General features: G+C 39.4%; 1 protein-coding gene across 1 annotated transcript; it reads left to right on the top strand.

Annotated features, from left to right (window-relative positions):
• The first annotated feature begins 19,398 nt into the window (after nucleotides 1-19,398).
• Nucleotides 19,399-20,703, top strand: LOC100666514 (olfactory receptor 7E24-like). Its single transcript, XM_064279890.1, has one exon. It carries the CDS (start codon nucleotides 19,720-19,722, stop codon nucleotides 20,701-20,703), a length of 984 nt encoding a protein of 327 aa, XP_064135960.1. The 5' UTR covers nucleotides 19,399-19,719.
• Nucleotides 20,704-21,789: the final 1,086 nt, after the last annotated feature.

The raw sequence follows: 21,789 nt of genomic DNA, 5'->3' as shown, positions 1-21,789 counted from the left end.
AAAAAAAGTCTCCAGGGATCCCAGCAACTTGGTGGATCAGATTGGGAAAGCAGTTCTCCAGCTGAGCAGTGCTTCATAGCCTGTCAAGAAAAAGCAAAGATGGCACACAGAATCAGGTGTTTGAGAGATAGTAGGGGGAGGAGGTGAGAGGCAGGGAAGAAACCAAAAGAAGCAGAAAAAAGCAACACCAGGAAGAAAAAAAAATGGCACTGAAGGGGCTGTCTGGTGTGGGTGGGCCGAATATTCACAGTATGGAGTTGGCATCTCCTGGGCCTGGGTTGCTCAGCCCCCATGGGTTGCAGTGGATCGACCCCCTGGGTAGTGACAGATCAGCCTGCTGGGAAGTGGCAGAGGCCAAGCAGGGGGAGGAAAAGTAGGGGTAGTAAAGCATGTATCGCTGCTTACTGGATGTTCTATCTCCTGCTGGGAGATCTGTGAATCTGCTTTTCCTTATTCCCTGTCCACTGATCACTGACAGGAATCCAAGATGGTGAATCTGTGCTGTTAGCTGATAGGGGACCTCCACTTGTATCTCTCCTCGCTCTCTGTTCTCTGTCAGTTTCTTATTCCATTCAGTGCTTGGTTTAGTTCTTTTTCTCTTCATTTGATGCTGAGGGTTCCAGGATTGAAGTTCGTCTCTGTTTTACTTAGTTTTTTGGGTCTTTGCTGTGGAGGGATGGCATGGTGCTTCTGTCTGTAGCCCCATGTTGGCTCCGCCTCCAGGTTTGTTAAATTGCTTTGTGGTTACCTTGAAATTTACCCATCTTTCCAAGATTAAACCAGTTTGTATTACTCGATAAAGCCTTGAATTCCCCTCCATTTGAAAGTTCTATGCCTACACCATTTATTCCCTCTTTTACTGTTCTAACGTTGTTGTCATTTTACCGATTGATCTCTTTGCTTCTCTGTTGTAAATTTTTAAATTTTGTTTTTCCCTTGAGAGTTTATTATGTAAGTTGGTCCAGCTGATGCTGTCTTATGTGCTAGATTCAGGTTTTTGTCTGATGTTGTTTGTTCTCTAACCGAAGGACTCCCTTTAATGATTCTTGTATGGTTGGTATGGTTTTTACATATTCCCTTAATTTCTGTTTATCTGGAAATGTCGTAATTTCACTATCATATTTGAGTTAGAGTTTTGCAGGATATGTTATTCTTGACTGGCAGTTTTTTTCTTTCAAAACTTTGTGTATGTCATTCCATTACTGTCCTGCCTGCATTGCTTCTGTCAAATAATCAGAGTTCAGTCTTATTGTTTTCCCTCTGTGACTTTTCATTTTCTCAAGCTGGTCTCAGGATTCTTTCTTTGTCTTTGGTTTTGGTGAGTTCGATTATGATATGTCTTTGTATTTTTATTTTGGGGGTCTGTCCTATATGGGGTTTGTTGAGCTTCTTGGATAGTCGACTTTTCATCTTTCATGATATTAGCAGAGTTTTCTTTCAGCAAATCTTCAATCATCCTCTTTGTGTTTTATGTTTTATACTCCTGTTTTAGATTTTGATTGCATACAAATTTTTGCTTTTCATTGTATCCCACATTGTTCTTAGGGTTTTTTTCATTTTTATTTATTTATTTTTTTTTTCAGATTTTTCCTGAAACAAAGTGGTCCTGCTTTTTTGTTTTATTTGCTTATGTCTGAGAAGGTGGTGTGTGTGTGTTTTGTTATTTGGGGAACAGTCACCAAAGAACTCAGAAAGGGAGTACAGGAAGGCTAGATGTGGGGTGATTTAAAAGTAGAAACTATTAACAGAATGAGAAAGGAAAAAAGTCTTTCACGTTTTTAGGGATGTTTTCTGTCAGTAAATCTTCCATGAACTTCTCTGTATTTTCCATTTTCTCCTCCTATTCTGAATCTCCAATCACACACACAAATTTTTGCTTTTTGTTGTATTGCACATATTTCCTAGGCTTTCTTCATTTTTCTTTATTCTTTTCTCTAATTTTTCCTGAAGTAAATTGTTAGCCAAAGATTTGTCTTTGATTTCACCGATCCTGTCTTGCATTGTTTTAAATTTGCTCCAAAAACCTTCTATTGCACTGCCTATTTCTGAAATCTTGTTGTTTCTCTTTTGTATCTCTAATAGCTGTTTTTGTGTGGCTTGTAGTTTATTTATTTTGATATTCTATTACTTTTTTTTTCTTGAATTCTTTCATTGTTTTGTTTGTCTTTTCCATGATTTTGTCTATTTTTTCTTTATTTTTGTTTGTGTTTTCCTTCATTTCCTGGAGAACCGTGAATATTAGAGTTTTGAATTCCCTTTAAGGTGTTTCCAGTGCCTTTTCTTGTACTAGAAGATCATCTTGTATTTTATTTTTGATGCTATCTCGAGGCATCCTGACCTGTTTTTTGTATGTTTTGGAATTGTCCTCTCTCTTCAGGACATTCAGGAGTTATTTTCTTCATTTTTATTTATTTGTTTGCTCCTGCTTTATGCTTTGTTTGGTTATGTGTGGGCTGACAGGCTGGATGTTCTTTGTTGCTTTCTTCTCTGGGTATGATACTTCTCACCACCTTATCTAGGTAGGTAAGGCCGGTCCCTTAGCTGCGGTGCAGCAGATCAGGTCTGTTGGAGGGGGAGGGGCCACGATGAGGTATTTATGGTACATACTGGGGCTGACAGGGTGGGGCAGGGCAGGAGTGCAGCCTGTGGACTGGTGGTTAGTACCTGTGCTATTCAAGGGTGAGTGCCCAGTACATGGTGCAATTATGTAGGAGTGAAGGGAAGATGTGATGAGTGGAGCTAAGTGGGTGTGGGAGAAAAGAGAGAGAAGAGATTGAAACAGGAGTAGAAGAAATGGTGCTGATGGAGCCTGCTGGCTTTTTATAGAATACTTAATCCTCCCTAAATTACATGAATCATTCAATAGGTTTGAGGATATTAAATTATACACAGTCGTTTTAAATTTTAAAAAATTGAAAAAAGTGTCTGATATTTATGTTAAGATCGTACAACTTTGAAGTTAGAGGTGAGAAATACTGGTGAGCTTCCTCCTTATACTGGGAGGGCCCAGATACCATGGACATTCACTTTCTCCCCCTACTGTTACATTAATATTTACAACTCTTCAGACACTGGAATAACATGACCCAGTTTGGCTAATGGTGTACTCTGGGCATTGAGCAACAAGGCCAAGGCCACATAGCTATAAATACCATGCCTGTTCCCATCTGACCAGTGAGCTCCATATGCATGTCTCTCTTCTAGAGTGGTGGTCTGCCTAATGATATCCAAGTCTGATTCTCTCTTCCTGTCAGTCCTGAGGAAGGAGCCTCAGACATCAACCCCATCAAGGAGGATAGGAGTGCTGGACCCATATTCCTTAGTAATGCCCCAGCAGAGACCCAGTGCAATCCAGTGAGTGCCATGGGAGACAGTGGACACAGAGGAGTGGGGGGGGCATTGTTTCCTCCTCATCAAGACAAGCAGCAAACATGAGATGGCCAGATAAGGAGCTCTGAAAAGCTAAGTTTCACCTCAGCGTTCTGTGAAGTTTCTATTTCTGGTTATTGTACAGGTCCAAGAAAACACATTTAGTGTTCTAACTTCTTCTATGCTGGTTCTAGCTGCCATAGACCCTTCCCCACCAGAGCAGAAAATGGGCCCGTCTTACCTGTTGCCAAACACTTCAACATGAACTTGTAGATGAGGATGATAAGCACAATGATTAGGATGATGACAGTAATCACAGTATCATGAATGTTTATTGAAGCCTGCCCAGTGCGAGGGTCTGAGCTAAGTTTTCTATGTAACTTGTTTTGATTTTGTGCAGAGCCATACTCAGAAAAGTGCAACATGGAGTTATTGTCATTTCACAGAAGGAAAAGAGCACAGAATTTTTTTTTTTTTTTACTTAGCACACCTGAATCTCAGAGACATAAAAATAGGATCTTGGGTTTCATTGCTTGTCAGGAAGCTGTTTAGATGTATCTTTGGTTAAGTCCCCTGGACTTCTGCTTTAAATATATTGAAATATGAGGAAACAACTTTAAAGTTAAGATAGTTAGTGTATGAGCCTTAGTGACTTACAATTTAATTGTGAATCCTGTCGGCTCTACTTATGATCTGTGTCATGGGGCAAGTTCTGAGTAACTCTCAGACTCTACATTGCCACCTGAATTGATCCACAGTTGGTGGGAAAAGAGATCTGTATTGCTCTAAGGATTGAATACATAATGGATATTATGTGACAAATTCTTCATGTTGTTGTGAGGTGCCTTTGAGTCAGTTCAAACTCAGCTACCCAATACAGAGTAGAAGGAAACACTGCCTGGTCTTGCTCCATCCTCACAATAGTTGCTATCCTTGAACCCATTGTTGTAGCCACTGTATCAGCCCATCTCATTGAAGGTCTTCCTCTTTTTTGATGACCCTTTTTTTCTACTTTACCAAGCATGATGTCCCTGTCCAGGGACTGATCCCTCCTAATAACATGTTCAAAGTATGTGACAGGTAGTCTTGCCATCCTTGCTTCTACGAGGTGTTCTGGTTGTATTTCCTCCAAGATAGATTTGTTTGTTCTTTTGGCAGTCCATGGTATATTCAATAATTTTCTCCAACACCTCAATTGAAAGGCATCAATTCTTCTTCGGTCTTCCTTATTCATTGTACAGCTTTCACATGCATATAAGGCAATTGAAAACACTGTGGCTTGCATCACGTTCACCTTAGGCCTCAAGGTGACACCCTTCCTTTTCAAAACCTCTAAGGGGTCTTTGCAGCAGATTTGCCCAATGAAACACATCTTTCGATTTCTTGACTGCTGCTTCAAGGGTGTTGATTGTGGATCCAAGTAAAATAAAATCCTTAACAACCTCAATCTCCTCTCTGTTTATTATGATGTTGCTTATTTGTCTAGTTGTGAGGATTTTTGTTTCCTTTATGTTGAGGTGTAATCCCTACTAAGGCTGAAGTCTTTGATCTTCATCAGTAAGTGCTTCAAATCCTCTTCCCTTTCAGAAAGCAATGTTGTATCACCCGCATAACGTAGTTTGTTAATGAGTCTTGCTCCAATCCTGATGCCCTGTTCTTTTTCATATAGTCCAGCTTCTGAAATTATTTGCTCAGCACACAGATTGAATAGATATGATGAAAGGATGCAATCCTGACACACACCTTTCCTGACTTTAAACCATGCAGTATCCCCTTGTTCTGTTCCAACGACTGCCTCATGATCAGTTTATAGATTTCTCATGAGTGCAATTAAGCGTCCTGGAATTGCCATTCTCCACAGTGGTATCTATAATATGGTATGATCCACACAATCGAATGCCTTAGCATAGTCAATAAAAAACAGGTAAATGCCTTTCTGATATTCTCAGCTTTCAGCCAGTATCCATGTGCCATCAGCAATGATATCCCTTCTTCTACATCTTTTTCTAAATTCGGCTTGAATTTCTGGCAATTACGTGTCAATATACTGCTGAAGCTGCTTTTGGATGATTTTCAGCAAAATTTTGTTTGCACATCATATTAATGATATTGTTTGTTAATTTCCACATTCAGTTGAATCACCTTTCTTGGGAATAGGCATAAATATGGATCTCTTCCAGTTGGCTGGGTGTAGCTGTCTTCCAAATTTCTTGGCATATTTGAGTGAGCACTTCCAGTACTGCATCCTTTTGTTGAAACATCTCAATTGGTATTCCATGAATTTCTTGAGCCTTAATTCTCGCCAGTGCCTTCAGTGCAGCTTGGACTTCTTCCTTCAGTACCATCGTTTCCTGTCATATTTTACCTCCTAAAATGGTTGAATGTCGACCAATTATTTTTGTATATTGACTCTGTGTATTTCTTTGGTCTTCTTTTAATGCTTCCTGCGTTGTGTAATAGTTTCCCAATTGAATCCTTCAGTATTGCAATTCAAGGCTTGAATTTTTTCTTCAGTTCTTTCAGCTTGAGAAATGCTAAGCATATTCTTCCTTTTTGGTTTTCTGTCTCCAGGTCTCTGCATATACCATCATAACACTTTACTTTGTCTTCTCAGGATGCCCTTTGAAATCTTCTGTTCAGCTCTTTTGCTTCGTCATTTTTTCTTTTTACATTATCTACTCAGCCTTCAAGAGCAATTTTCAGAGTCTCTTCTGACATCCCTTTTTGGTCTTTTCTTTATTCCTGTCTTCTCAATGACCTCTGGCTTTTTTCATGTCTGATGTCCTTGATGTCTTTCAACAACTTTTCTGGTCTTTGGTCATTAGTGTTTGATGCGTCAAATCTATTCCTGAGATAGTGTCTGAATTCAGGTGGGATATACTTGATGTTGTACTTTCACTCTCATGGACTTTTTCTAATTTTCTTCAGTTTCAATTTGAACTTGCATATGAGCAATTGATCAGCTGATCCACAGTCAGCCCCTGGCCTTGTTCTGACTGATGATATTGAGTTTTTCCATCTCCTCTTTCCACAGGTGTAGTTGATTTGATTCCTGCGTATTCTATCTGGCGATGTCCATGTGTATAGTCACCATTTATGTTGGTGACAAAAGCTATTTGGGATGACGGAGTTGTGGTCCTGCAAAATTCAATTACGCAATCTCCAGCATCATTTCTATCACCAAGGATGTATTTCCCAACTACTGATCCTTCTTCTTTGTTTCCAACTTTCAAATTACAATCACCAGTAATTATTAATGTACCCCAATTGCAAGTATGAACAATTTCAGACTGCAGAAGCTGGTGAAAATCTTCAATTTCTTCTTCTTTGACCTTAGCAGTTGATGTGTAAATTTGAATAGTAGTTGTATTAACTGGTCTTCCTTGTAGGTGTATAGATATTATACTACCACTGACAGTGTTGTGCTTCAGATTGATCTTGAAATGTTCTTTTTGATGATGAATGCAATGCCATTCCTCTTCAAGGTGTTATTGCTGGCGCAGTAGACCATAAGACTGTCAGATGCAAAATGAGTAATACCAGTCCATTTCAGCTCACTAATGCCTAGGATATTGATGTTTGTGCATTCCATTTCATTTTTGATAATTTCCAATATTCCTAGATTCATACTTCATGCATTCCGAGTTCTGATTTTTAATGGATGTTTGCATCTATGTCTTCTAATTTTGAGTCATGCCACATCAGCAAATGAAGTTCCCAAAAGCTCAACTCAATCCAAGTGATTAAGGTTGACTCTACTTTGGGGAGGCAGATCTTCCCCCGTCCTATTTTGAGTGTCTTCCAACCAGAGGGCTCATCTTTTGGCACTATATCGAACAATGTTCTGCTGCTATTTATAAAGTTTTCACTGGTTATTCTTTTCAGAATAGACCAACTAGTCCTTCTACCTAGTCTGTCTTAGTATGGGAGCTCAGCTGAAACCTGTCTGCCATGGGTGTCCCTGCTGGTATTTGAATACCGATGGCACAGCTCCCATCATCACAGCAACAAAGAAGCCCCCACAGTAAGAGAAACTGACAGATGCATGTCATCTGAGTTGATCCACAGTTGATAGAGAAAAAGATCTGCATTGCTGTAAGGATCGAACAGATAATGGATATTATATATGTATATATTATAATTAATATAAATTAGATTAAGCTTCATGCCACTCAACGAAAGTATCCTGTGATCTAAAGGCTTTGCTTTGTCTGGATCCGTGTAAGAGCTTTTTATTTTCATTTTTATACAAGAATGTATAAGAATGTTTAGAAGAAAACAACTGAGTGTCATTAATTTCTCATTGCCCAGAAATATCCGTGCTTGGGACTGAGTACGTTACAACCACCACCACAACAAGAAACGTGTTTTAAATATGGAATAGACCCTTGGTTCCTTCGTTCATTGTTTCAGAGGATCAGAGTGTTGGCTGTATTGTATACACTGAGTGCTTTCCTGCCTTTCCTGTCATCCTTCCAAGGATGTCCAATCACAGTAGAGACAAAATAGGGCATGAATATGTCTATATCATAGGTTCTCAATGGGACCTATTTAATTAATATAATGTAGAACATTCAATTATTTTCAAAAAAATTGTGGATATTTCCATAAAAATGACAATCTCAAAGGAATAACAGAGAAAAAGAAGGGAAAAATAAATCTTATTTTGTGAATATAGACACATTTTTTGATTTCAATATATTCTATGCTTGAATTTCCTGGCACATATTAGGCTTCTATCCTTCCCACATAATCAGATAACACTGGGATTGTATTTCAACAATAAAACCATTACTCTCATATTGATTCAAATTCTGATTAAAAAAATATGTGCAAGTATTTGTTAAGTGCAAAACCTTTGTTAGCTGCCACATGATCTTTAAACCACTCTTTTGATTTCTCATCTGGTTTTATTGTTAAGTTCTTCCAATAATTTAATAAAAGTCAATACACCCTAATAAGCCAACACTTTCCTTATACCTGTTTCCTTAGTCCTTGATTAGATAGCTTCTTTCCGTACTTACTGTGTATTGCCACATTGCCAGTTTTTGCCTTTCAGTCCTTGTATAACTATTTTATCAGTTTCCTGTATGAAATACTTCTCTTCGTGTTTTCCCTTTTCTTTATTGAATACTGAGTGATAAATTATGTTTGGGGAATAAAGGTATTTGTAAAGTGTCTAAAATTGGAATGTACAAAGAACACTTATAAAAAAAGCTGGGTATGGATTATGTATCTTGGTCAAGGTTTTACAACTGAGGATTAAAGTGTTGGAAACATATCTCTGATTGTTGTGGCTCTGTTGCTATTCTAAGATCATTCATTCACCAAGTCATTATGAATAAATTAAATTTTATCTTATTTTTCATTAGTCTGGGATAGCAAAGGGCCATGTTTTCCCTAAAGGGCAGCTCTAGCCTTTCGCTTGCAACATCTTGATGAAGCCTTATTGTTATGGTGTTTCCTTGTCTTTGGGCTTTTTCTCTGTTCTGGTATATGGTTATGCACATGTCCTTTACATACATCACATAATTTCTGAGGGAGCAATTTGGGAGGTTCTGATAACCTGCCCAATCAATTGATTAATTTACTGTCTTTTATCACTGAGTTAAATCACCTACAAATGTTCCTGATGAGAAATTTGGATAGTGGAGAATTGAAAGCACTGGACAGAGGATGACACCTTACCAGTTCGTGGGAAGAGATGTTGTTGTTGTTAGGTGCCCTCGAGTTGCTTCTGAGTCATAGTGACCCTATGTACAACAGAACGAAACACTGCCGGGTCCTGCACCATCCTAACCATCATTGTTATGCTTGAGCCCAGTGTTTCAGCCACTGTCAATCTATCCTGTTGAGAATCTTCTTCTTTTTTGGTGACCCTCTACCTTTTTTTTTTTTTTTTTTTCCTACCTTACCAAGTATGATATCCTTCTTCAGGGAGTGATTTCTCCTGATTACATGTCTGAAGTATGTGGGATGTAGTCTCGTCATCTTTTCTTCTAAGGAGCATTCTAGTACTTTTTCCAAGTACTAAAAGATTTCCAAGATTTGTTCGTTTTTTTGGCAGTCCACGGTATATTGAATATTCTTTGCCAACACCACAATTCAAAGGCATAGATTCTTTGGGCTTCCTTATTCATTGTTCAGCTTTTGCATGCACATGACATGATTGAAAATACCATGGCTTGGGTCAGGCACACCTTAGTCTTCAAGGTGATGTCTTTGCTTTTCAATGCTGTAAAGAGGTCCTTTGCAGCAGATTTGCCCAATGCAATGTTTCTTTTGATTTCTTGACTGCTGTTTCCATTGGTGTTGATTGTGCATCCAGGTAAAATGAAATCCTTGACAACCTCAATCTTTTCTCTGTTTATCATGATGTTGCTTGTTGGTCCAATAATGAGGTTATTTATTTATTTATTTTGAGGTGTAATCCATACTGAAGTCTGTGGTCTTTGATTTTCATCACTAAATGCTTCAAGTTCTTGTCATTTTCAGCAAGCAAGGTTGTGTCATCTGCATAATAAAGGTTGTTGATGAATCTTCCTCTAATCTGTGGGAATAGATAGCACTCATTAAAAATCAGGAAAGTAGTGTTCTGATTCTGTAGTTATGGCTCACTGAAAACCGGTTCCATCTGTCCCAGAACTAAGTTTCATATCCTTTTCTGCAAACCTAGGAGTGACTCAAAGAAAAAAAAAAAAAAGATGTATCCAAGGTATTGTTAACTTTTGTTATCTTCTAGTAGACTGTCCTCAGTGGTAAAATTTTCTTCTTTCTCTTTAAATTTCAAGACTTACAATGAGTAACACTTATTGACTGTGAATGTGGAAAAGACTGGAAAGAAGTATGCCAGGGTTTCCTAATGGCTATCAAAAAATGGTGTACTTATCTTTGATATGGAACTGGAACCACACATAATAGAAAGGGTGTGGCATTTGGTGACACACCTCCAACCACATCTTGGGTTATAAACTGGATCATTTTGGCAACTCACTGCACCTCATTGATCCTCAGAGTCCTCATCAAATTGTGATGAATAGTGCTAATCTTCCAATGCCACTGTAATGACTAAATGTAATGTTGTCAAGGTTGGATCACATAATAGTTTCCCATTTACCGATAGCCCTTAATATCACTTTAATGAAGTTCATTTTAAGTGTGCATTCCAAGTATTAAAAAAGAACTTGATATTACAAATTGATTTTAGGCATAACATAAAACATCAGGGACATCAGACATGAAGAAAGGAAGAGGTCATTAATAAGACAGGAAAGAAAGAAAAGACCAAGATGGATGTCAGAGGAGACTGAAACTTGCTCTCAAACATTGAGCAGCTAAAGGAAAAGGAAGAAATGATGAAGTAAAAGAGCTGAACAGAAGATTACAAAGGGCGGCTCGAGAAGACAAAGAAAAGTATTATAATGACATGTGGAAAGAGCTAGAGCTAGAAAACCGAAAGGGAAGAACATGGTCGATGTTTCTCGAGCTCAAAGAACTGAAGAAAAAAAAATTGAAGCCTCAAGTTGCAATAGCAAAGGATAATATGGGGAAAATATTAAGCGACAGAGGAAGCATCAAAAGAAGATTGAAGGAATACACAGAGTCATTATACAAAAAGGAACTAGTCGACATTCCACCATTTCAAGAGGTAGCATATGATCAAAAACTGATGGTTCCAAAAGAAGAAGTCCAAAGTGTACTGAAGGGACTGTTGAAAAACAAGGATGAAATGTCAATTGAGATGTTTCAACAAAGGGGTGCAGCACTGGAAGGGCTCAGTTGTCTATGCCAAGAAATTTGGAAGACAGCTACCTGGCCAACCAATTGGAAGAGATCTATATTTATGCCTATTCCCAGTAAAGGTGATCCAACTGAATGTGGAAATTATCAAACAATATCATTAATACCACATGCAAGCAAAATTTTGCTGAAGATCATTCAAAAGCAGCTGCAGCAGCATATCAAGAGGGAAGTGCCAGAAATTCAGGCAGGATTCAGAAATGGATGTGGAACCAAGGATATCATTGCTGATGTCTGATGGATCCTGGCTGAAAGTGGAAAATACCAGAAAGATGTTTACCTGTGTTTCATTGACTAGGCAAAGGCATTCTACTGTGTGGATTATAACAAATTCTGAAAAACATTGTAAAGAATGGGAATTCCAGAACACTTAATTGTGCTCATGAGGAACCTGTACACAAATCAAGAGGCAGTTGTTTGGACAGAACAAGGGTTTTGGTAAAGTCAGGAAAGGTGTGTGTCAGGGTTGTATCCTTTCACCATACCTATTCATTCTGCATGCTGAGCAAATAATCTGAGAAGCTGGAGTATGTGAAGAACGGGGCATCAGGATTGGAAGAAGACTCATTAATGACGTACGTTATGCAGATGACATAACCTTGCTTGCTGAAAGTGAAGAGGACTTGAAGCACTTAATGTTGAAGATCAAAGACCACAGCTTTCAGTATGGATTACACCTCAACATGAAGAAGACAAAAATTGTCACAACTAGACCAATAAGCCACATCACCATAAATGGAGAAAAGTTTGAAGGTGTCAAGGATTTCATTTTACTTGGATCCACAATCAACACCCATGGAAGCAGCAGTCAAGGAATCAAAAGACGCATTTTATTGGACAAACCTGTTGCAAACCCACTGCCATCGAGTCGATTCCGACTCATAGCGACCTATAGGACAGAGTAGAACTGCTCCACAGAGTTTCCAAGGAGCATCTGGTGGATTTGAACTGCCAACCTCTTGGTTAACAGCTGTAGCACTTAACCACTATGCCACCAGGTTTTCTATCTGTTGCAAGGGGCGTCTTTAAAGTGTTGAAAAGCAAAGATATTGCCTTGAAGACTAAGGTGTGCCTGACCCAAGCCATGATGTTTTCAATCACATCATATGCATGTGAAAGCTGGACAATGAATAAGGAAGACCGAAGAAGAATTGACCTCTTTGAATTGTGGCCCTGGCGAAAAATATGGAGTACATCATGAACTACTGAAAGAGCTAACAAACCTGTCTTGGAAGAAATACAACTAGAGTGCTTGTTAGAAGCAAGGGTGGTGAGATTGTGTCTTACTCACTTTGGACTTGTTGTCAGGAGCGATCAGTCCCTGGAGAAATAAATCATGCTTGGTAAAGTAGGGGGTCAGGGAAAAGGAGGAAGACCCTCAATGAGATGAAACAACACAGTGGCTGCAACAACGGCTAAAACATAACAAGGATTGTAAAGATGGCTCAGAATCAGGCAGTGTTTCGTTGTGCGATACATAGGGTCGCTATGAGTCAGAACTGACTCAATGGCACCTAACAACAATAACAACATAAAACATGTTTCTATTTAACTTCTTCATCTCTACAGTTGTGAAAAGAAAGGCACTCATCTGACAGCATGGTTAAGAGGAGGTGAATCAAAAGCATTGATTAGAAGAGTGTTTAGTACCTAGTAATGGATCAGTAAGTGGACACTAACATAGTAACCACATGGATAGGCCAAGTAATTGGTTTTGCAGGGAAACTGTTTGGTTTTCAATGTTAGCTCCTCTAAATCATTAGCTTTGTGGACGTGGACATGTTATCTAACTCTCAAGGTCTTGATTATTCATTTTCTGTAGTGTTTAGCTGACAGCAGTGTAAGGATTAAGGAGATAATGCATATCTTGCATGGTAAGAATTTAGCCAATATAGATACCATTGTTGTTGTTGTCTGCTATAACACAGATGCCATTCAAGTAAATTATTTAAACGCATGTGTGCTTTTCCCTGGATGCCTGATGACCATTACATTTTATCTTCATACAAGATCTTAAGCTGTTCAGGGCAGGACTTGAATATCATTTATCTTTATAATCAAAATCTACTACATTAAAACCAGAGATTTGTCCTATCTGTACTTTGTATAATGAATAAATTATTCATCATCTTATTAAAAAATGGTGAAGACATTTCCACATCCGTACATCCAGTATTCTTCTTCCTCCCTGGAGCATTATATCTACCACAGAGATCTTTAAGAACTCCTAAGGAAGAAATGTATGCTTAGTTTGTTTTTATTATTATGGAGATTTGTTGGAATCTATTATTCACCGTTTAATTGTATGTGTAAGAATAAGACTCGTAAGTGGAACGTTTGATAAGTTGTGTAAATAACACAAGGATGAAAATTTGGGTGTAGATTTTCCTCATTTGGACATCTAAAAAGGAAATGTGGTATGTTTCTTTTTCCTGTAAGGATACTCATCCAGAGAGAGAAGAGGGAAAAGCACAAAGCCGATCTCTGATTTTACCACAAGAACACAAGTCTCTTTGGTTTTCATACATGTGTCCTCTACGTTAGCTATGTCAATGACCTTGGAAATTGATCTCCTCTTTCCACTATGCTTAATGTTAAACATTAGCCATCATCCAAGGACAGTCCTTATCATCTACCTCTCCAATTTACCTCTACATACCTGCCATTTGGTTTCCCCAAAATTATTCTCGGCCATTTATCCTAACATAGGTAAATAGCATCCTTTTGGCCGTATTCAATTTCACTTGGTGTATGTTCCAAATTTCCTCATATCAGTTGATGACAAGTTATTCTCTTAGTTATTCAGAACAGAGAAGCCTTACCCAGGTGGCCACATGGACAGGATGTAAAAGGTGCACTATACCATCATTCCACATATGTGATTTTGGGTTATATCATCATTCCACATTATCTTCTAGGAGAAAAAAAAAACAAAACCAGAAAACAAACCTATATAAGCATAAAGCACATAGTATTAAAAGTATCAAGAGTTCTGAAACAAAGAAATCTAAGGAAAATTGCATTCTGCGTTGAAGTGAGCCCTTTCTAATCAAGCAAATCAGAATCTGCTGGGGATAGTTTTTGAATTTGTGCATGGAATGGCTGTGACTGGCCTAATATTGATGGAAGGACTCTGCTGGTGTTAGAGAAACTGGAGTGGCTTCTGACTGCAAGACCAGGAGCAGTATGGTGGAGTTAGTAGGAATTCTACTATGTGTCTGTGTTTCTCCAGGGAATGTGTGCTGAGAGCATAATGGTACAATGGATTGAGACTATGCTGGAAACCAGAGGGACTTGTCTGAAGTTTGGTGGTGCTTAGAGCCACCGTCCTTATAGAGAGCGAAGCTTGTGTAGTGTGTAGCTTCTAAGATTCTCCCAATGCATTCATGTTCCTGTTGATAACCATCCCATTGAGTGCGTGCTGGACTCCATTAATTGTTTCCATCAAAGAGAATTTGGAAAACTATTGGACTATCACTTCCAACAATGGGGTGTAAAAAAGAATCTGACTCTTCATCTTGCCAGCCGTCTCCTGCTCTCTGGCCAGCCTACTGTGATGGAAACCAGCTTCCATGTTGTCAGCTGCCTGATGGAGAGGCCCATGTGGTCCGAAGTTAAGGGAGGTCTCTTGCCAACAGCCCCTGAGGAACAAATCCTACCCACTGACACCTGAGTGACCTTGGAATCAAATCTTCTTCCAGTCAAATCTTAAGGTGACTGCGGCCCTTGCCAACACTGTGAATGCAGTCTTCCCTGAGGCCGACAGAGGTATTTGGGTGAAGGATCAAGTTACGAAAGAGGTATGACAAAATAAATAGTTTTCTAAAGTACCAACAGACATTAACTGTACAGAAAATTTAGAACTGGTGCTGTCATTCAAATTAGCAAAAAATATAAATTGCCAACACATAAAACTCCAAACCACATGCAAGGGCTACAGAAAGAAGATAGGACATTCTGCTTCCTGACACAAATATTAATTCAGAAAATGAAAATAGTAACAAATTCTTGGTATAAAAGATCTGTTGTTGCTAGGTGCTGTCGAGTTGATTTTGACTCTTACGAACCCCATGTGACAGAGTAGAACTGCCCCTTTGAGTTTTCCAGGCTCTAGACTTTATGGGAGCAAAAAGTCTCCAACTGCCAAACTTTCAATTAGAACTGAGTGCTTTAAGACTGTGCCACCAGGACTTTTATAGAATACTTAATCCTCCCTAGAATACATGGTTCATTCAATGGGTTTGAGGATATTCAATCACACATTGATTGTTTAGATTGAAAAATTGAAAGAAAAAAAGAGTGACTTTTATTTTAAGATCTGTACAACTGGGAAGTTAAAGGTGAGGAATACAAGGGGGCTTCCTCCTTAGAATGACAAGGCCCAGATAACACAGACATCCAATTTTTTCTCTTCCTGTTTCATGCATACTAACAAGTCTTCAGAGATTGTAATAACATGAACCAATTTGGCTGATTGTGAGCTCTGGGCATTGAGCCACAAAAACGATACAACTGTAAAATCCTGCCTGTGACCTCAGGGTCTTCAGTTTGCTCTTCACAGTCCGGTGAACTCCATAACTGCGTCTCTCCTTTACAGTGCTCATTTGAATCAGGAGGCTTATGCCTGAATCTCTCTTCCTGCCAGTCCTGAGGAAGGAGCTCCAACCCTCCCTCAACCCTTATTGCCTACCAGGTGGGGGGGTGTCGGTGGAGTCATACTCCTTGGTTATACTTCAGCAGAGACCCAGCACAATCCAGTGAGTGCCTTGAGAGACAGTAGACACAGAGGGGCTTGGGAGCATTGTTTCCTCCTCATCAGAACAAGCTGTACACTTGGGATGGCCAGATGGGAGGCCCTGAAATGCTAAGTTTCAGCTTAGAGGCATGTGAACTTTGTTTCTTATTCTGGTAGAGGTCTAAGAAGACTCATTGAGATTTTTAATTTGGTTCTTGCTCTCATAGGCGCATCCCCACCAGAAGGAGAAATTTGTCCCTTCACCTGTCTTCTAAACAAGATCTAGTTGATGATGATGATAATGATGAAAATGATGGCAGTAACCATAGTATTGTGAAAATTTATTGAAGGCTGCCCAATGCCGGGATCTGAACTAAGTTTTCTATGTAATTTGCTTCTTTTTTCTACACAACCACACGCAGAAAAGAGCAACACATGTTATGTCATTTCATAGAAGAGAAAATGAGCAGTCTTTTTTGGTAACTTGTTCCAGGTCATGAGCCAGAAAAGGTTGAAGCCAGGCTTGAATCTGGGCAGTGTGACACCAGACACAGGGCACCTGGCCATATTGTCCCGTGCCATCCACCTGTGCCATTCCACTTCTTTGGCCTCTCCACCCAGAGACCCCCTGCTCACTGTGCTCCTTTGTGGGGGTTCTGCTAGACCACAGTGGAGAGCAGTGAGTGCCTTTTGGTGTCTCCACTCTCAGAAGGATAATTGTGAATACAGGAAAAGAACACATCAGGAGTTGGCAGATGATAATTAGGATAGGTCTCTCTTGCCCCTTCTGGAATTTAACTCAGGTGTCCACTTCCTTTCATCACTGTAATTCAGCCTATCTCAATCTTGGAGACATAAAGACAGGATCTCGAGTTCCATTCCTGGTCAGGAAGCCAGAATGAGTTTAAAGGTGTAACTTAGATGTATCTTTGGTTAGGTCCCTTGGACTTTTCTTCAAACTTTTTTTGAAATATGAGGAAACAGAGTGAAGATGGTTAACGCATGGGCCACAGTGACTTACAATTTATTTGTAAGTCCTGTCTGTGCTACTTATGATCTGTATGCCAGGGGGTAAATTCTTAGGATCTTTCAGCCTCTATGTTGCCATTTGAGTTGATCCACAGCTGATAGACCGGAGATCTGCATTGCTGTAAGGACTGAACAGTAATTCATATTACATATGTGATTAAATATGTGATGGATGTATATAGTCAGGGCACATTAGTTTTACATATTATCATTATTATTAATTCCATAAAGCTTCATACTGTTCAACTAGTGTATCCTGTGATCTGATTGGTTTATTTTGTCTCTATCCCTGTAAGATCCTTTTACTTCCATCCTTATCCAAGTAGATATTGAATACTTGGAAGGAAGTCATTGAGGCTCATGAATTCCTGACCCCTCAGAGAATATCTTGTACTTATCACAGAGCAGGCTACAACCACAATGAAACAACAAGTCTTTATTAAATATGGAATAGACCCTTGGTTCCTTTGTTCCTTAGTTCACAGGATCAGATCATAAGATGTACTGCTTCTGTGCTGAGTGCTTTCCTGCCTGTAGTTTCATCCCTCCAAGGATGTCCCATAGGACTAGAGGCAAGATAAAATGGGGCATGAATATATCTATATCATGCGCTTTCTATGGGACCTATTTAGTTAGTAGAGTGTAAAACATCAATTATTTGCAAAAAATTGTGGCGGTTTTCATAAAACTGAAAACTAAAAAGGAGAAAGAGATGGAGAAAGTAAGTCTTACTGTGTGAACCTAGGCACATTTTATGATTTCAATACATTCTATGCTTGACTTTCTTGGGACATGTTAGGCTTCTATCTTTCACATATAATCAAATGAAACCATGATTATATTTCAACAATAAACCCACTGCTCTCATATTGATTCAAATTCTGATTTAAAAACATTGTCCAAGTATTTATTAAGTGCCAAACCTTTGTTAGCTGCCACACACATCCTAGTGATGGGTATTATTCCCCCCTATTTCCACGTAAGAGAGGATGAAATATTCACAAGCACTCCAAATTCATCGTGTGACAGATCTGGGATTTGGACCTTGCCCTTCTGACCCCTATTCCAGGATTCTGTCTCCTCAACCAGAGCTGAATGATTGTGTTTCTTTTCAGATGAGCAAATGGACACTAAACCATTGATTCTTCCTCCCACAACTCAGTGAGTTGAACTGTGAATTAATAGGCCAAATGAAATCATGTTAGACCTACCAATAGAAATGAAGAAATGTGTTGCCATTGGGGAGCTAAAAGAGGAAAATTCAAATCTCCCACTAAGGAAGGATTGTCTTAGAAAGTTCTTAAATTGGCCTAAGATAGCTAAGTTTCAAACCTGGCTTTGGAATGTCCCTGGTCCTATTTTCCTGAATTTACAAATAAGGGTGTTGACCTGATGGGGAAACAATGCTTTCTAAACATTTAGGACAAGAAACGTTTTTTGGCACTTTATCAATGCCATAGAGAATGGAAATAAATAAAGGAAAATGTCAAAGGAACACCAGGCATTTCCCCGAGATGGCGTAGCATTGATGCAAATACCAATATCTACACGGTGAAAAATAGGCACAGAGTGTATCTGAAAAGTAAATCATTGTTTAATCATTGGTGCATTTTACACTAATGCCATCTTTGGAATTGGCAATGTTGTATGATTTGAACGTTTAGCAAACACTTAGTTATCAAAATTTGATGTCCAATAAGCCAAGGGAGAGGATATATACTTTAAAACTTTTTTGAAATTGACCCACATATTTGAATGACCATGTATGTCCATACAAGACGGATGTCAGAAAACCAAACAACGATGAAAACCTGTGAAGATAATTGACGTATAAACACACTCTCTGATGATGAACATTTGAATGTAATTTAGAATCTAGCTAATGAGGTCCTTGGGTGAAGCAAATGGTTTGAACTCGACTATTCTCCTCCAGATTGGTGGCTGGAATGCACTCTTCAGTGCCATGAAAGAAAGACCTGGTGATCCACTTTTGTAAAGATTAAGGCTCTGAAACTCTATGGAGAGGTTCTATCCTTTAACACATGCAGTCACCATGTTGCAATTAACTCAGTGGTGATTCTTTTTTTTAAATCTGTTCCTATCCTATATGTTGTTTTATAAATACTCCAAATCAAGGGAATTTATGCACTGTACTTGTATAAAATAAAGTACATTTGACAGCTTCTTAAGAAGAACATCCAGTTTCCATTGAGTAGATTCTGACTCACGGTCACACTATGTGTCTCAGAGTAGAACTATGCTCCACTGGGTTTCAATGACCCTGTTTCTGAGGTGTCTTTGAGTGGAAGCCAACCTTTCTGCTTAGCAGCCAAGTGTGTTAATGGTTTGCACACCCTGGAACTGCAAGTGCTTCTTAGTGTTCTTTAATTGAAATGAATTTTTCTTAAAAGGGTATTTCTTATTGTATGTGTTTCTCTCATAGAGGGTGGTGATAGTTTGCTCTTTCTATGAACTCGTTATTATCAAATGTCCTTGCCATTTTAACATTCTTTAGCCTTGCATCTCTAAAGTGGTTGGGTGCAGAAAAATGCAAATAACACAGAAAACAATGAGGGAAAAGTTTTGAGAAATACAGTGGTTGGGTTTGCTGTAACTGAGTACTATCGCTGAAAAGCACTGGGGTATTAGATACTTAAGTGTGAACACATGATTTTGTGGGCTTTACTTCTGAGTTTCTTGAATTCAAAATACAGATACAATACCGGGTGGCTGTTTGCCTGTTTCCTTTTTAACAATATTCTTTTTCCAAAAGCTGTGATAAGTACATGGAGCCACAGAATCTAACAGATATCTCAGAATTCCTCCTCTTGGGCCTCTCTGAGGATCCAGAACTGCAGCCCCTCCTCTTTGGGCTGTTCCTGTCCATGTACCTGATAACTGTGACTGGGAACCTGCTCATCATCCTGGCGGTCACCTCTGACTCCCATCTCCACACTCCCATGTACTTCTTCCTCTCCAACCTGTCCTTGGCTGACATTGGTTTCGTTTCTACCACAGTACCAAAGGCGCTAGTGAACATTCAGACATGGAGCAAATCCACTACCTATGGGGGCTGCCTGATACTAATGACCTTTTTTTACCTCTTTGGATGTCTGGACAATCTGCTCCTCACTGTGATGGCATATGACCTGTTTGTGGCCATCTGTCACCCTCTGCATTACACAGTCATCATGAACCCCCGCCACTGTGGCTTGCTAGTTTTGGTGTCTTTTTTTATCAGCGTTTTGGACTCCCAGCTGTACATTTCAATGGTGTCACAACTTACCTTCTGCACAGATGTGGAAATCCCTCATTTCTTCTGTGACCCTCCTCAACTCTTTAGCCTTGCATGTTCTGACACTTCCATCAGTATCATATTAGTGTATTGTATTGGTGCCATCTTTGGTGGTGTTCCGTTCTCAGGGATCCTTTTCTCTTACAGTCGAATTGTTTCCTCCATTCTGAGAGTCTCATCTTCAGGTGGGAAGTATAAAGCCTTTTCCACCTGTGCCTCTCACCTGTCAGTTGTTTGCTTATTTTATGGAACAGGCCTTGGAGTGTACCTCAGTTCAGCTGTCTCATCTTCTCCCAGGAAGTATGCAGTGTCCTCAGTGATGTACAGTGTGGTGACCCCCATGCTGAACCCCTTCATCTACAGCCTGAGGAACAGGGACATCAAGAGGGCCCTGTGGAGGCTCCTCAGCAGAATAGCCTACTATCAACACTTGTGCCATCTTTGGTGTGTGGGTTGGAAAAATGGTAAAACCTGACATTTGCAACCATAAATCTTGCCTCTTGGTTATGTATTTTTTGTAGCTGTCAGAAGCTTCTGTCTCTAGATTTCATATCTGACCATTGCTTCCTTTGTAACATGCTTATTGCGATAGTGGAAGTGCTCTGGGATATGTCAGTCTGCATGATCAAATCCCATTGCAGCTATGGAGCCATCTGTAGCTTCTCTTCTATGACCCAGGATTTTTGGTATAATGCACAAATCTATTTTTATGTACTTAGAATCTTCATTCTTTACCTTAATTCATATCTGTTACCCAGACTACTTTTGTATCTATCAGAACTGTATACGCAGGTTTTGTGTGAGAATGCGTGTCACTGGCTGTAAACCTTGACTTCATACTGGAATCATCTAGGAAGCTAAAAAATATTGATGCTTTGGTCCCACCTCTATGGATTCTGATTTAATTGTAATGGCATGTGGCTTCAGCATAAGATTTTTAAAGCACCACAGGCAGTTTTAATGTTCAGCCAATGCGAAAACTACTGATCTTTTCAGGCTTTTCTTGAAATATGACTAGTTTGCTGTGGGCCTTTTACTCCTGAGCAGGTCCAGAAGATCTCAAAGTGATCAGAGCTCACAATGGGAAAGATATGAGAGAACGTACCCTAGCACATGGTAAGTGATTTTTCACTGTATTCCTGATGATGTTTCTTCTCATATCTTCTCCCTGTACATCGTGTTGCTGTTGGCGGCTCCTCTATTGTGACCCCATGCACTATAGAGGAGAACACTACCCAGTCCTGTACCATCACTTGGTACATTGTGGATTAGACCTTTGTGATCCACAGGGTTTTAATTGACTGAGTTTTTTTTTTTTTTTAATTTTTAAATTTTTATTAAGCTTCAAGTGAACATTTACCATTCCAATCAGTCTGTCACATGTAGGTTTACATACATCTTACTCCCTTCTCCCACTTGCTCTCCCCCTGTTGAGTCAGCCCTTACAGTCTCTCGTTTCGTGCCAATTTTACCATCTTCCCTCTCTCTCTATCTTCCCATCCCCCCTCCAGTCAAGAGTTGCCAACACACTCTCCCGTGTCCACCTGATTTAATTAGCTCA

Source organism: Loxodonta africana, chromosome 3, assembly GCF_030014295.1.
Source record: "Loxodonta africana isolate mLoxAfr1 chromosome 3, mLoxAfr1.hap2, whole genome shotgun sequence".
Taxonomy (NCBI): Eukaryota; Metazoa; Chordata; class Mammalia; order Proboscidea; family Elephantidae; genus Loxodonta; species Loxodonta africana.
The sequence above is the reverse complement of the archived record's forward strand: the minus strand, read 5'-3'. Positions and strand labels throughout refer to the sequence as shown.

Bases quoted from the DNA above. Each gene is read 5' to 3' on its own strand.
- LOC100666514 (XM_064279890.1), top strand. From the start codon at position 19,720: ATGGAGCCACAGAATCTAACAGATATCTCAGAATTCCTCCTCTTGGGC.